Source organism: Vitis vinifera, chromosome 14, assembly GCF_030704535.1.
Source record: "Vitis vinifera cultivar Pinot Noir 40024 chromosome 14, ASM3070453v1".
Lineage (NCBI taxonomy): Eukaryota > Viridiplantae > Streptophyta > Magnoliopsida > Vitales > Vitaceae > Vitis > Vitis vinifera.
This window is the reverse complement of record NC_081818.1, coordinates 27,391,832-27,408,198: the sequence shown is the minus strand read 5'-3', so window position 1 is coordinate 27,408,198 and position 16,367 is coordinate 27,391,832. Positions and strand designations below refer to the sequence as shown.

At 33.6% G+C, this 16,367-nt stretch overlaps 2 protein-coding genes across 2 annotated transcripts in view; one reads left to right on the top strand and one right to left on the bottom strand.

Annotated features, from left to right (window-relative positions):
- The window catches only part of LOC100245681 (protein RST1), a 29,675-nt gene extending 25,296 nt beyond the window's left edge, over positions 1–4,379 (bottom strand). Inside the window, exons 1-8 of the mRNA XM_010662568.3 lie at positions 3,866–4,379; positions 3,391–3,675; positions 3,165–3,248; positions 2,686–2,962; positions 1,343–1,593; positions 862–1,045; positions 548–735; positions 322–422 (exon numbers count right to left, since the gene is read on the bottom strand). Of these exons, the coding sequence (XP_010660870.1) occupies positions 322–422; positions 548–735; positions 862–1,045; positions 1,343–1,593; positions 2,686–2,962; positions 3,165–3,248; positions 3,391–3,675; positions 3,866–4,258 (1,763 nt within the window). The 5' untranslated portion in view covers positions 4,259–4,379. The remainder of the gene's footprint in view (positions 1–321; positions 423–547; positions 736–861; positions 1,046–1,342; positions 1,594–2,685; positions 2,963–3,164; positions 3,249–3,390; positions 3,676–3,865) is intronic.
- Positions 4,380–5,872: 1,493 nt separating this feature from the next.
- Positions 5,873–15,356, top strand: LOC100247531 (protein ANTHESIS POMOTING FACTOR 1). Its single transcript, XM_002275124.5, has 10 exons — positions 5,873–6,163; positions 6,287–6,387; positions 9,381–9,490; positions 9,589–9,655; positions 10,518–10,617; positions 12,241–12,357; positions 12,433–12,570; positions 12,773–12,854; positions 14,141–14,190; positions 15,000–15,356. Exons 1-10 carry the CDS (start codon positions 6,092–6,094, stop codon positions 15,180–15,182), a joined length of 1,020 nt encoding a protein of 339 aa, XP_002275160.1. The 5' UTR covers positions 5,873–6,091; the 3' UTR covers positions 15,183–15,356.
- The last annotated feature ends 1,011 nt before the right edge of the window (positions 15,357–16,367 follow it).

Genomic DNA, 16,367 nt, shown 5'->3' with positions numbered 1-16,367 from the left:
TGTGTTGAGATATTGAGCATTTAGTATGTGTATATGGTTATACCTATCCAAAAAAAACATGTATACATGTTCATGTCATTTTTCACTATATATTCATTATCTAGGAAATTACATATTCAAAAAAAGATTGAGGGAATTCTTTGAAAGAGGATAGTAGGAATTTATAAATGTCTGACAAAGAAAAAGCAAAAGAGATCAACAACATGCCCACTCCATTCATTCCATAGCAATGACTCACCAGAACAAGATGTGGTAAGATAACTACAAAAATGATTTTAACAAAATGAAAACAAATAAAGGATGATGTGTACAAAGACATACGGTTTTGCATTCTCGTGAAGCATTGGCAAGATGGTTTGAACTACAAGAGGAATCATGACAGAATGAGAAGCAAGCGATGGGAGCATTCCCAAAAGTTTTAGCTGTGACAATTTTCAAAGATACTTATTAGATGATAGTGATAAATGGCATAAACAAAAGGAAAAGGCAATCTGCCCTGCCTTAAGTGCATAAGAAATGATCTGAAGCTACCAACCAAAGAACTCACCAACATATCATGGAAGCCAATACCTTTACTGGAGATTATGTTATTGAAAAATAGAATGGTTAGGAGCATTGTAACTCCCAGTTTAGGATCCATAATGCCAATGGCAGCCAAAGAATCTATAGCAGCACATCCCAACGAATGATGCATGAACAAACCACAAGTTATTGCACTCAATAACAGAGGCATTTCTACAAGGACAAACGCAAGGATGATGATGTTAAAAATGAAGATGAATTTATCCTACTGACGAAAACGAAGACCAACTAAACTATCTTACTAAGCACATCTAATAAAAATCCTTTACAAACATTTACCAGTTAAAAAGATCTCCTGAGACTGGGATATAGGAAGAAAGGATTTCCGTCTTTCAACAATCCATAAGGAGTAATCCCCTAATTGAGAAAGCCATGACTTTGATCCATTGTTCATTTCTTTGACATCAGTTTTTCCAGTAGAAGCAAAATTTAGAAAGAAGGAACTGGGTGATAAAGATTGATCCTGAAAAACAGAACAGAAAGAAATAGATCACTGATATTAAATCCATTTAATGAAAGTCCTCAAGAATATAGAAGATATCAGCCATAACAACTTCTCAACATCCTTCATATAGAACTTCTATAAACCACCTTGTCCATGTGAAATCCATGCCTTGGGGCAAATACATCACCATTGCCAGAATAAGCACTTAAGTAGCCACATAATTTTAACAATGGCAACAAGAATTTGAGAAAACCATTTAAAACTTCAAACCAAACAATTTTCAGTATTGAGATAAAAATAAATAAATAAATAAACCTGAAACCACAGCTGTTGCAAAAGTCTAAAAATTATAGATGCAGGTCTGCTGATGGATGGAAATCCCCCTTGCAAGGATGGCTCTTCTTTTGGTGCTATCGCAAAATTTACTAGAACCTTTTCCAGCATGAAAAGCAAATCTGTTGCAGCTTCCTTAACAGATGTAGAAGGAGATGAAACAAAGTTGATAACAGGGAAAACAAATAAAAGCTCTTCACTCAGATCACACTGAGCTCTACCAACCATATATTCTGCAAAAGCATAAACTATTTTCTGTAAGTGAGGTAACAGTAAAAGAAGGAAAACATGGATACTACAATATTCTGCAATGCATTTTGAATCGTTGATAAACAAAGGCTACAGTGTAACAATAAGCAAGATCAATAAACAGATTATCGCTACCATGTGGTATTCTATAAAGCATGAAGACATAGGTTATGTTTGGTTCCTAGAAATTACTAAGCAAAGGAAAAAAGTGATAACGAAAATTATTTTCTCATGTTTGGTTTACCAACAAAAATACAAAAGAAAATCAAATATAATTAAAATTAGTTAAAACTTATGCATTTTCAAATAAATATTTAAAATAATGCATTAGTTGGAGTCAACCCATTAAACATTTCTTGAATTACAAATGATTTTACACATAGCATAGGCAAAGAAATACAAAAGCAAGGTATGCTTTCCATTACCATGATGAGAAAAGTTATAGAGATTTTAAAGAGATACTGGGATGTTTCAAAAATGTCTCCCTAAAAAGGCTTTTATGAGAGAGATGATGAAAATATAAAAAATAGTAATAATATCAAGGAAATATCAGAAATACTAAGACAAATATGCATTCCTTCCTTATCTATATCAAAGACCAAAAAAACATGAAATATTGGATATGTATATTTAAAATTTGGTTTTTGCATATATTTATTTATACAAGGCATCTAATGATCAATGAAAAACAAACCATTGCATATGACATAAAAACAAACCATTGCCATCAATGGAAGCCATGGATCCAAAATGAGAAAACATACTATTTTAATCAAAGACCAGAACTCCAGGCATTCAAACTTCATAATGACATGAAAATTAAGCCTAAGAATCCTACTCAGGGTTGTAAAAGTTTTAACTACGATGCAACAGAACAAAAGGATTGGCCAGGGGCAGATTTTGGCTCAGCTTCAAACGAACCGACTTTTCTGTTAGGAAAATAAAGGGATTTCCCGCCCCCTTGTTCTCCATGGAAAGACTGCCTGGTCTTTTCAGGGCAAGTGGATCATTCAATATTTATTCACTCTAAGCAAGTGAGATAATAGAACCACCCAGACAAGATTGAGTGAATATACCGTTTTCATTTTTCCACTTCAAGAGAAAGAGGACGAGTTTCAATACAGGAAGTTGTTCATGCTCAAGTTCTGATCGAATGAGAATTACAAATAAGGATGACATAAGCAATAATAGTTCAGGAATGTATGGTAAACCAAGCTCTTTCTGCACAACCAATAACCGCTTTGATAGTTCAACAATAGGCTCACTCCCACCAAAATGCTTGTGATGATCTGAATGTTGTGAGTGGACAGTTTCCAACAGTTCCAGACCACACAGTTGAGCCTCGTTGCTTAGCTGCCAAAATAGACGGAAAAAAAAAAAAAAAAACTATGAGATATGAAACCTGGCAGCAGAAACCAAATTAAGAACAATTATCAATCATTTTCAAGTAAACTATTTAAACCCTGAAACTGCAATGAAGGAACAACAGAAGTCAAGCAAGGAAACTCTACTACAGAACTCAATGATACATAGAATTGAAGTTTTAAAAACATACCGAGGGCACTCCAACCAAGTGCTTCAAAACCACTGTATAGGCGTCCACCATGTATTCCATTATATTAATAAAAATTTTAAAATCCTGTATATGTTCAGAATATGAGAAATCAATGAGTCAGAAGTCACACTAGATTTACTGACAAACTCTAACTATTTATTTCAACAAAATAATGACAGCTGCAACTGAAATATTGCAGGAAGAATAAAATCAAAATGCAACTTACTTCCGCATTTTTTTGTGGATAGTATCTCAGGCATCCCATCAACAATTTGAAAACTGGCATAGCCTCACGAGGAAATGAGCAACAAAGTGATGCCGTAGATGATATTAAATGTCTTACAAATGAAGACGCTGATGAGTCCGAAAATGCTATGCGCAAAACTGAAAAATTCGAAAAGGGTCTTAAGAAATCACAAACTTCCACCATCCGCGATCCCTTATTCTGAGATATAAACAGTAAAACTTGCTGCACCAGTTCAGAGTGAACCTCCGTTCCCCCCGAAAGTACCTGCCACCCATCAACCCAAATTGCATTGAATTTCAAAAAATCAATAATCACCGTTTAGAATACTGCAAATGCTTGCTAACTATTTGAAGCTTCGTTGCCAAACACATTGTCAAATTTACATTATTTTCCCTTTAACCAAACCATAAAGAATCATAAGAACCAAACACGCCCTGACTGTAATTGCTCTGACCTTAACGAAAGGGTGAGACTCGGGTGATTCGACCCGAAACAATGAAATGTTCTTTTGGAATCCGAAATGGACAAGAAACCCTATCGCCTTAACGAAAACGTTGACGAAACGCGAATTGGAACCTTCGATAGCAGATTGGAGCTCCAATAACCCGCGAGAGAGCTCCATTTTGGAGTCGGTAACGAGTCGGCATAATTCTCGGACGGCTTGGTCGACGACGGCGGGAGAGCTGGAGTGAAGACACTGAGAGATGGCGTCTGTTCCAGGATCGGAGTCGGAGTCAATGTAGGATGGAGCGGACCGAAGCTTCTCGAAGATCGAAATTACAGCCAATCTTTGGAGTGATGGTTGAGGGACTCGAGTTCGCTCAAGCAGAGGTGCGTAGGAGTCCATATCGAGGAAAGAGTCGACGGAAAAGCAGGAGGGACAGTGGTTACTTGTTGCCTCTGCAACCAGTTTTCAAGAGTATCAAGAAAAACGACGACGTTTCGTCCAATGTGCTTGTTGGAAGTCCAGCATCAGCCCATCAAACCACCAACTCTATTTTTTCTTAGAAAAATGTAACTATATTTTTTTCTCTTTTAAATAAATTATTAATATTTTCTTTATATGTAAAAATTTTATTATATCGCATGTAATTTAAAAATAAAAATAAAAGTAACAGTTTAAAATTATAAAAAAGTTTATATCTATATTTTATATATTTGATAAATATTAAATTTATAATTATTAATATTTGTAATTATTAAATATTAATTTTATTTTTAAAATAAAAACATAAAGCAATATATGAATGAGATTTTGTATTTTTAAAACTATATAGCAACATGTTTTTAAAAATTATTTTTAAATTAAATAATAAAAAATAATTTTTAAAAATAACTTTAAAAAAATTAAATGATCATATTTTCTTTTATTTTTAAAAATTAGTAAAAATAACTATTACTTGTTTTTTAAAAATTATTATTTATTTAATTTTAGTTTTAAAAATTATTTTTAAAAAATAACGACTAAATAATGTTATAAATTTTAAAAATGTTAAAAAAAAACAAGAAACTAATTTTAAATCGTATAGTCAAACAAACTCATTTTGATAAATACTCAAAAAAAATAAAAATATTTTTTTTATTATAACGTTTAACTTCATTCACATCTTTTAAATTTAGTATAAATACACTAAATCACTATTAATTTCAAATTTTATTGATTAATATATTTTAGGGAGAATTATCTTTTGGGGGTAGATGGACCCCCAAATTAAAAAAAGGTCCATATAACTCTTCAAATTGAGTTGAAGGATATGAAATAGTAACGGACAAATATACCCTTTAAGAACACATAAAATATTTTATAAAATTAAGTTAAATAATTTTTTTTTCAATAATTTTTTTTTCAAAAATACTAAATTAAATAAAAGTAGTTTTCAAAAATATTAAATTAAATATTTTTTTTTCAAAAATATTAAATTAAAATTTTTTTTTCAAAAATATTAAATTAAATTAAAGTATTTAAAAAAATATTAAATTAAATAAAAGTATTTTAAAAAATATTAAATTACATAAAATTATTTTTTAAAAATATTAAATTAAATCAAAAATATTAAATTAAATAAAAGTATTTTTCAAAAATATTAATTTTTTTCTCAAAATCAACAAAGGACATTTTTTGAAATACTGAATGATGATATCCTTCAACTCAATTTTCATACTTTCATTGGGTCTTAAACTTAATTTGAAGAGTTACATAAACCTTTTGTTAATTTTGAGGTCCATCTATCCCCAAAACATAATTCTCCCTATATTTTATATACAAAATTTATTTTTGGAGAATTATTAAATACATATTTCAAATAATTTTCTAAGCCTTGAAGCTCTTAATGAAACTAACCCTTAAAAACTAATAGAAACCTTGCTAATAAAAACATTAATTAAAATCACCCAAAATAAGCTTTAAAAATGCTTTTATTAAAAAAAATAACGTTTAAATAAGAAAAAAGGACCCATTTAGCTCAACCCATCGCGAGTATATAAGAACCGGGCGATTAGCAAGGGTGTGCCTTGCAAATCGCAATTTCAGAAACATTGGGATGGCGCCGTTAAACTAGGTCCCTAATAACGCGCAGCGAATCTCGACAGTATCCACGCACCTTTTCTCTCCGGCGATTGAAGACTCCAGAATCTTCCCATCAATATATCTCTCCATATACTTCCGAGTTTGTCAACGACGATGATGTCGCTCACTGAGCTTGACGACGACACTGTTCGCAGCATGTCAATCGGAGCCCTTTTTTCTGATTTCGTGAGTTTCTCTACTTGCAAGTTCTTTTCCTGCAATTAGTTTTGATTTTTATTTTTTTTTCAAATCAAAACTCACTAGTTTGCCAGCTTCGGACCTCGTTTTTACCCTTGAAATCGTCTTCAGGTCGGAAAAATAAATTCTCTCGATTTTCATCGCACCGACGATCTCTTGGTCACAGCCAGTGAGGATGACTCGGTCAGATTGTATGATATCGCAAATGCCAAGTAAGTGCACTTTTTTTCTTTCTGATGGACAAGTTTGTGCTTTCAAATTCCACAATGGAAGATGCATAGTGGAGTTCTAGACTCGGGTTAACTTTGAATCTTGATTTGTATGCTAAATGTTGGAGTGCGGCGATATTGTTGTGTATAATTTGAAAGTTTCATTTTTTTCAATATAATTACCCGGAGTAAGTGCTAGGCTTTTGTAGTGCTTCGAGTATCGGCCTCAAGGACTAGCTTGTGGAATTTGTCAATGTTATGATAAATAAATCACTTTTATTTAAATCCTAAAGTAAAAAAGCCAATATCTGAATTAACTTTTATGAAGTGAAACTAAGCGAAAGAAACTATGATTAATAACAAAATGAATATTAATTTTTAATTCAATTGATTCAAGTATTAGATTTTCCACAATCCAACTTAAGGTATAGAAATAGAGAAAACAAGAGTTTCTTTAAGTAGAGTGATCTTAGGTTTTTGGAATCCTTAACCGCTCGTGATCAACTTGTGCTCTATAACTCAGAATTGCATCTGAAACCTAATTTTTCATTTTTAAAATAAATTTCTAAAACCATCAAATGAATGAGATTAATTACCGATTTAAGGTTTGACTTTTTAACTCTTCCTACTTATTCTAGCTTTGTGTAAGGACAGATAACGATAGGGAAGACCAAGATAACTAATGATCAAAAGTAACCAAGAATCATAGTATCGAGTAATAACCTACTATATTATTCCCTAAACTAGCTCACAAGGATAGGATCAAAAATTGATAAATTGTAACTCAACTATTAATTAATCTCATTGTTACAACAATTTACCCATTGCTCCTATAAGTTTCTAGCCTTTAGGTTTTCATGTTTCAAGCCCCGAGTTAGCTTTTTAGCGTCCCATGAGGGTGATGTCATATTCACAATCCATAATAGAGTAAAAATCCATGAATTGAATCAAAAGAAAATAAAAACAATATATTCAATAAAAAAGAAAAGAAACAAACCAAACTTCTCATCTTCTTTCCCACAAATTGTCAAACTTCCGACAAATCTCTTCAACCTAGAACTAAGAGAGTTTATATGGTAACTTAAACGACGTAACATGTGACACTCTCATTGACCATTTATTACAAAGAAAAGTCATAAACAACCTAAGAAAACTCAAAAAAAATACGAGTTCCAAAAGAGTACGATGCATTTTGAATTGGATGGAGACATTTGAAACTTGTTTTGATGTATCTCGAAACTCAAAATCGATCACTAGTGGCTGAGTTCAAAATTTGGATGAGTTCCAAATCAATTTCGAACTCATAAGTGGGAGGAAAAGGCCCATTTCAAAATCAAGATGGTGAGTTTGAAATTCACAGGGAATTTCAAACTCACCCATTGCCTATGCAAAAAGTCCATGTTTTCAGGTTTGAAATGTGTGCCTCTTGCTCAAAATAGATAGGGGGATTTGAACTTAGCTTATGCCAAAAGTCTCCTTGCATTCCTTTGAGTTTTAAATGGATGAAAACCATTTCGAATTCAAGTTACTAATTTCAAATTCAACTTTCTTCTCTAACCAATTTACTTCAAATGCGCATGACTTCCTCGTTTTAGCTTCGATTTGCACACCGTTCAAAGCATTGGATTCCTAACTTCCCGAGCTTCGAAACAATATATAGCTTGCCTAAAATGGACTTTGAGAAGTGCTCCAAGTTCCACCTCAAAGTCAGAATACATGTTGCTACCCAATTTTGAATTCCAAATTTCCATGCAAACTTAATGAATCTTGCTTCATGTCTCATTTCCCATGTTTGCATTGCTTCTTTCTTACTTCATAATGATCATTCCTCATTTCCCTAACCCGGTCGTTAACTTCAAGGCCCCGTGGGATTAGTCGAGGTGCGCGTAAACTGGCCTGGACACGGTTATCAAAAAAAAAAATGATATCCTTGTCTTACTTTTTCTCAATACAAGTTAAACTAATGGCTAAAGCCTTAACATCGATTTGGGTCAAGTGGATGATTTAAGTATCTTATGGTGCATAAATCATATCAAATATGTTTCATTGGAGTACATATTTTAGCTCCAATCAGGCCTGTTCTCCCTGGTCAGAATAGGCAAGTCAATTCCTTCCCTTAGAACCATACTTGAGAGTTTCCTACCTCATACGGCTTAGTAGTCATTTATTTTGGTGTCCCGTTTTAATCTACCATATTTGAATGAGATTGCTTGTAAGAAATATCCTTTTTATTTCTCGGGTTAACAAAAGGAGGTTAACTGCGATTACTTGTTCCTATGATTCGAATACACATCAATTCTCGGGCTCCACCGTTGTCCGCTACATTCAAATGGGTCTAAGGTTGAATCAATTTGTTTAAACCATGATCATAAGAAAGTACATAGATATACTCCTGAAAGATAAGTGGATATAGGAAGCGTCTTGATGAGATCTATCTAGTTAAAAAAACACACCCACAAAGATACACTAGTACAGGATTGTAAGGATAAATAAAAATTCATGTTTAGTTAGGTTAACAATACTCATCATATTCGTGGATGTATTTATGCCTTCTATATTAGGTCTATGTACAATTAAATTAGACTAGTGGTAGAACAATGACTTTGATTACTTGGTTGGGACCATCCAATTCCATGTCCTTTACCTAAAATAAAAAATAAATAAGTTGGTTGGATACTTAGAAAATTTACACAAACATGACCAAGGGGTACTTGTTTAAGTATCCACAAACTACCATACATATATGACATTATGCTTGCTGTTGGCTTATTACTTGGGTTTATTGCAATAACATTTAGATGTCTTGTTGGACCATTTGATGATATTGTTGTTTTGAGAATAATTGAAATAAAGAATTAGTCGATCAGCCAATGCCTTTGTTAAGAATGTGAAAGAAATTTGAAAAATGCTGTGAATTGAATTATGACAACTTAACTCCTGATTAAATTCAATAGATTTGTTTTTCATTTTTTTAAACCATTTTTCATAACCTTCAGGTTGCTGAAAACCACCTATCATAAGAAACATGGTGCTGATCGTATATGTTTCACCCACCACCCAAGCTCTGTTATATGTTCCTCAAGACACAATTTAGATTCTACAGGAGGTGAGGTTTTAGTTATAAAGTTGATTGTTTTGAGTCCTGATTCTATTGTTCTATGTGAGAAAATGGTGGAAACTGTTTATTTATGTTTCTCTTGCTAGAATCCCTACGATATCTATCTATGTACGATAATCGGTGCCTTCGCTACTTCAAAGGGCATAAAGAGAGGTTTGGACTCAAGATTTTATAAGTTTGTTTTCAATATTTGCAGTTTTCAATAATGGATGTTCAATATAATACAAAACTTGATCATTGATTATCTGCATTCATTTTATATGATCATATACCTTTGCACATGCATTCATATGTTTCTATGGTCTAATATTTCCATAGATTTATCTTCTTGAGTTTATAGGATGGACATATTGGAGTTTGAATGACACTGCGTAAATATGCTCAGACTCGTCTCTTGTGTTGCACACAGGGAAGCCTAGAGAGCAGTGCTATCAAAACTTGACCACACCAGCTGGTCGATTGGTGAACAGTATTTGCCCATCTCAGTTCTTCAATTGACTGTTTAGGAGTTAGAATTGACTGTCCTGCTGGAACCTGCTCATATTGGTTAAATCGTCTGGTATAAAGTATAAACAAAAATTGGTGAACTGCATTCTTAGGATAACAGTGTTCGTTTTTTAAAAATTACTCTTTCAAACCAAATATTTGTTTGAGCAGATACAACAAATTTGACACCTCAAACCACTAATCTGCTTGTTTAAAACTTCACCACATATTAGTATTGAGTCTCCATGTTCATATACCTACAATGGCACTTTTACTGTTAAGTCATCCAATAAATTGACTTGGCAGTTGAACTAGGACAATTAACCTGGGTTGTTGATTTCCAGTCTCTGTCTAATAACTCTTGTAGAGAGTTGTTCTGTACCCTCATTCTCCTCTTTTTCTTTGCTATTGTTAAATTTTATTTGCATTGCAAATGATACGGTTATTAAAGCTAGTAGAATATTTCTTATATCTTTTAGTGGACCCAAGTTTATGATGCTGATTTTTTTCTAATATTTGTTCTCTGTAGGGTTGTTTCCCTCTGCATGTCTCCTATTAATGACAGCTTCATGTCTGGTTCTCTTGATCACAGTGTCAGGATTTGGGATCTTCGTGTAAATTCTTGCCAGGTTAGTGTTAGTTCTTACAAACTGAATGCAAATATAAGGTGAGGAATAACTAAAACACTCTAGGTTTTCTTTTTCCAGATGACTTAAAGGACAATTCACTGAAACTGGTATATGTGGTGCAAGAAATATAAGGCCAAATATCAGTTTGCATCTTGCTGGCTTGGACTTGATTTGTAAAGCTTAAAAGTTTATTCAATAATTTGTGTAGCAGCAGCAATTTTGGAAGTCCTATCACTTTTTATTGTAATTTTATTTTAAATTTTGCAAGATAAAATCTGCTAATCTTGTTTATAAATTTTGAGAGATTAATTTACTAAGATTGTTTAAGTAAAGCTCTAACAAACCCTCCCCCTAATCTGTGAAAACTTTAAGGAATAAAGAGAGAGAAAAAAAAATGCATAGTTTAAAGGCATTTTGACTATCTCATATTGAAAATGCAAATGTAAGCCTTGTGGCAAGCTGCAAGCATCGCTCTTATTCGGATTGTGTGGTGGGAAAGAAATGCGAGGATTTTTTAGGATAAAGCAAGGAATTCAGAGTATCTTTGGGACTCTATTGTTTTTTTTTGCTTCTCTTTGGGCTTATTGTTCCAAGGTTTTTAAGGGGACTCCCCTTAATGTGATACAACTAGATTGGATAGCAGTGTGTACTCCATAAGGAGTGGTCTTTTTAGAGTGTTCGCTTGTTTTTCAGTGTATTTTTCTATAGTTTAGCTTTCTTTGGCGGGAGGATTCCTCATCCTTCTTTTGTACTTATTTTTATCTATCAATAAATCTTTGTATCGTTTCCAATCAAAAAAAAATGCAAATGTAAGCTACTAATGATTAAAATGACATCAAATTTCTGAACAGCAATTGGTATTAGCAAGGATTGAGATTTTACTTTATCAATATGATCATCTTTCAAAATTTTGTTTTAGGAGTAGCTTTTTGGTTTGACTGAATTGAAGAATGAAGTTTTCTGAAATACAATGCATATATTGCTACTGTCCAACAAAGCATGGGAAATTTTGGGAATACAGCAGAAAAGTTATTTGGAGTCAAAGATAAAATCATACTGATAATAATCATTATTGAACTAGCATTTGATATTGCTTTCCCGCTGTTACTGCTAGGAAATGATGATTAGAAGAACATATTGATGATAATCATTATTTCCTACCAATGATAAAGGAAGAAACAATCTCAAATCCCGGGACATGTATATTGAACTAAGGTCATTATAAACAATGGTATGTGAAAATTTGGGGTGAAAACATGCACCTGTATAAGTTTTAGGACTTGGGGGTTTGCTTTCAAAAAATTGGATCATGACTGCATCAGTGGGTCCTTGATATGATATGTGATAGCTGACCAATTTTGTTTGCTTTAGACCCATCTTTAAAATTCCAGTCATTATTTACAATAATAACATACACATTGGTTTTTAACTAATAGAAGTTTTAAATAGGCATACATTTCATCAACTAAACTTTCTTGCCACACCACAAATTAGTGATGCAAAACTGAAAGAGAGTAATTTCGATTTGGAGTTGGGTAGTTTAATATTGAAGTCATGCCATTTTGTACTCCTATCCGGGGAAAATTACATGATTGTGATTGTGCTTACTGTTATAGTTTTCAGGGGATTTTACGTCTACGTGGTCGACCTACTGTCGCATATGACCAACAGGGCCTTGTCTTTGCGGTGGCAATGGAAGGGGGTGCTATTAAATTGTTTGATTCACGTTCTTATGACAAGGTTTTTACCTAAAAGTATCAACTTTCATTTCATATTATTTTGTTGCAAGCTTGATTTTCATTTCAAATTTTGTAGGGACCCTTCGATACCTTTTTTGTCGGAGGAGATACAGCTGAGGTCTGTGATATTAAATTCAGCAATGATGGCAAATCCATGCTTTTGACAACCACAAACAACAACATATATGTTCTTGATGCATATGGAGGAGAGAAGGTTAGTCTATTTTGATGGTCTTCTTTGTTGGTTCATTGTCTATAAGGAAAAAAAAGGGATGTTGTAGTCTTCTTGTTGAAGCCAGTTGAGTGTATTGCTGTTCACTTGGCACCTTGCCTAATAAGTTTCATTATATTTTTTTATTGTGTTATTAGGGATATTATTGATAATGTTGTGAAGTCTAATATTTCCCCTGGTGCAGCGCTGTGGGTTCAGTTTGGAACCATCTCCAAGTACAACCATAGAGGCAACTTTTACCCCAGATGGCCAATATGTGGTTTCAGGTATCTGAGCCTTACTCCATTTTATACTTGTCTTTTTGGAACCTAAATTGGTGTGATATCAAATTCAATAAGCATGAGGTCCTTGTTGTGAGGCTTGGGCATCACACCCCCTTAGGAGGATACACAAGGAGGAAATGGAGGAAGTATAAAGAAAGAAGTCAACTGGGAACACGGCCCAGGTCTCTCAGGATGCACATTTCATCACATAAGCAATTCCCTAATGATGGAGGGCCTCATTTAACTGGGTGATCAGCTTTGGGGTTGGCTGGTCTGGGGACCAATGTAGACAATGTCCCTTGCCTCCACAGGTCTATATCCCATGGGTGTTGGCCTTTTTTTTTTCCTTTTTTGGTTTCCATTATTAACTGAGCCATCCAGGGTAAGAGAACTTGAATCTTTTCCTATTGGGTTACCTAATTGAGCTGCTGTTACCAAATAAGAAAAGAGCTGAAACAATGACCTCTGGGTGGTTCTCCTATATTTAACTAGCCTGTGTTTACAATAATGCAACCATTACAAATTAATTTGACTCCTGACCTTATGAAAATTAAAGATTCTTAATATGTTGATATATTGGTCTAGCAGTGACTAATATTGAAATATACCATATATCACCTTTGTTTTAAGAGATGATATGGGACTGGTTTGGGGTAATATTAACAATGCTTTTCATCACTTTGCATACAAGTCATCTGATGTACTGACATCTTGCAAGCATCATCATTTACCCAAAATATGTCTTTCACATCTTTGTGCTGAAAGTTACAGCTGTTAATTTCCTCAGCAGCTTACTTTATACAGAACTGATTCTTCTGATGGAGGAAGTTATCCTCTCTCTCTCTCTCTCTCTCTCACTCACTCACTAATGTTTATCTATTTGTTCAAGGTACATGTGACACTGAAATGTTAAATATTCTTGCTATGTCATCTGTTGTCTGCCTTTTTGACAAATATCCTCATATCTTCATCTATTGCAGTTCTAATACTGATAGTTAAATTACCTTTTTTTGGTGAAGTCTGTCTTTCACAAACTTCTGTTTGTCTTAAAAACTTTTTTGTTCAAGGCACGGCTTACAGTAGCATGTTAAACACTATTTCTAATGCAATATGTTTTCTGCTCTTTTGATAAACATCCTTGTATCTTTTTCTATTGCAGTCTAATAGATGGTTAAATTACCTTTTTAGTTGATAAAACTTGCAAGTTTTGACTTATATGAGACTTCCCATGTTGATGTTCTCTTTTCTGTTTGGAAGCTCGGAACTGATTTTTAGTTTGTTTTTTAAAGGCTCAGGTGATGGAACCTTGCATGCCTGGAGCATCAGCATGCGACATGAGGTAGCATTCTATTTTATTCCTTTCTTGTATGAAGCTTTTTTTTTCATTGCTTGTTTATCAATAGAAATCTGGGAGTTTATTCATCAAAAAAAATCAATAGAAATCTGGGAGTGTGTTCTGGTTTGGGCTTTACCGTCTTTATCTGAAAAGCAATGACACCCATCCCAAGCCTGTTTCTAAATTTAGCCTTCATTTAGGCAGTCACTCAAACCCAGCTAGTATACTGCTAGATTGGTGAAGGATTAGTGCCAATGCATCTGGTTATAGGGCTTTTATTTTTATCTTTTGGTACAGTGCTAGAACTTAATCATTAGATGAACAAGTTGATATGTTGTGTTCTATGATACACCAATTGAACTCTAGGGGCATCCCTTTTGGGTGATTCAATTGATGGGTCCAGGCCTTGCAGCCTTGCTGAGTTTCAACTGGGCAATGAAAACCATGCCTAAAAGATTACCTGCCATTGGTGTGTGAAGGCTTATTCACACAAATAATTGTAAGTAGGTTGAAACCTATGCTCCAAAGCATCTCACCGGCAACATCAAAATATTTTGCCCTAATCCTTGTCCATTCTTAATGGTTCGTACTAAACACAGGCACCAGGGTTTCTTTAATATTTCCAAATTGACTGCACTGGTTATGTTTCTTTAATGTTCCAGTAGGGTTGATTGGCATTGAATGTAAACCAACTTATTGATTGTTCTTAGGTTCTCACCGGATGCTTTTGAATAAATCGTTACTGTTCAAAACTGAGAAATATGTGACATATACTTCTACTTCTAACAATTGGTTTTAATCCATGAACATAGGTGGCATGCTGGAACAGCAACATAGGAGTTACGTCTTGCCTGAAGTGGGCTCCTCGCCGAGCCATGTTCGTGGCTGCATCCACTGTACTCACCTTTTGGATACCCAACGCCTCAAAATCAACTGCAGACCCCGGTAACACAGATCCTGAAGCTGGACCTCAATCCGAACATATTTCTCAATGAAAATCCCTCATATATTTCATCTCATTAGTTTAAATTAACTGCAGCTGTCTTGTGATAACAAAATCTTAACTTAATGTGTAATTTAATTATCTTAAATATTTCTAATCTTGAGGATTTATGAGCCTTAATATTTTCAATACGATATATACACAAAGGTTACCTGATCCTCAATAATCCTTTCATCTTTAAAAATAATCCAAAAATATCTACAGATCATTCTTTTCTTCCCGATCTCATAGTTTCTGTGTCTTTTTATCCTTAATCTTCATATTTTCTGGGCAATTTGAGTGTTTCATAGTCTTTCTGTGAACATGCCCATAGAGGAGATACTACTATGAACGGATTAGAGTTGTACCATAAAGGTTTTTTTGAAAGAAGGATAATTCAGTGATTGATTGATAATAATGAAGAAATAAGTAGAAAATGACAAATATTAAGAAGGAAAAACGTTAAGAATTTTTTTTTTTTTTTCTAAAGAAGAAATGGGGAATGTATTTATAAAAATTGGAAAATACTAGATATTTTCTAACAATTTCTATACCTAATGTGCTACTAATTTGTTCTTGAATGTATAGAAAGTTATAGTATAATAATGATGTGAAGAAAGTGAAAGATATGATAATATATGATAAATTGATATAAGTATGTAGGATGAGAAAAAGAACCAATCTATTAAAAGAGTGGTTCTCTTAGAACTAGCAACTAAGTTAGATCTATAATCATCGAGGGGGATGAATTAAGCCCATAAGGGTATCATCTCCAAGGTAACCTAACCTTTATGATTGAGATCCTATGAAAAAGGTTGGTAAAAACAATTCATACTCCGTAACTTGTAAACAGCATTAATTTTGAGGGGAGAGTTTCTTCCCTATTCGTATGATGATAATGCTACCAATGTGATATTAGGAAGGGTTTTCCCATGAGTGAACCTACGATAAAAAGTGTTGCAAGGTATAGGTCACATGTACCCTTAGATACCAATGTGATATTAGGAAGGGTTTTCCCATGAGTGAACCTACGATAAAAAGTGTTGCAAGGTATAGGTCACATGTACCCTTAGAGGACTCGTGAGAGTTGTTGTAAGACCACAACCATGGGATTGGACTTATTCCATATTAACTCTTATGAGAATCAAGATACCAATGTATGATCATTAATAGCACTAACTCTCGTATTAATACGTGT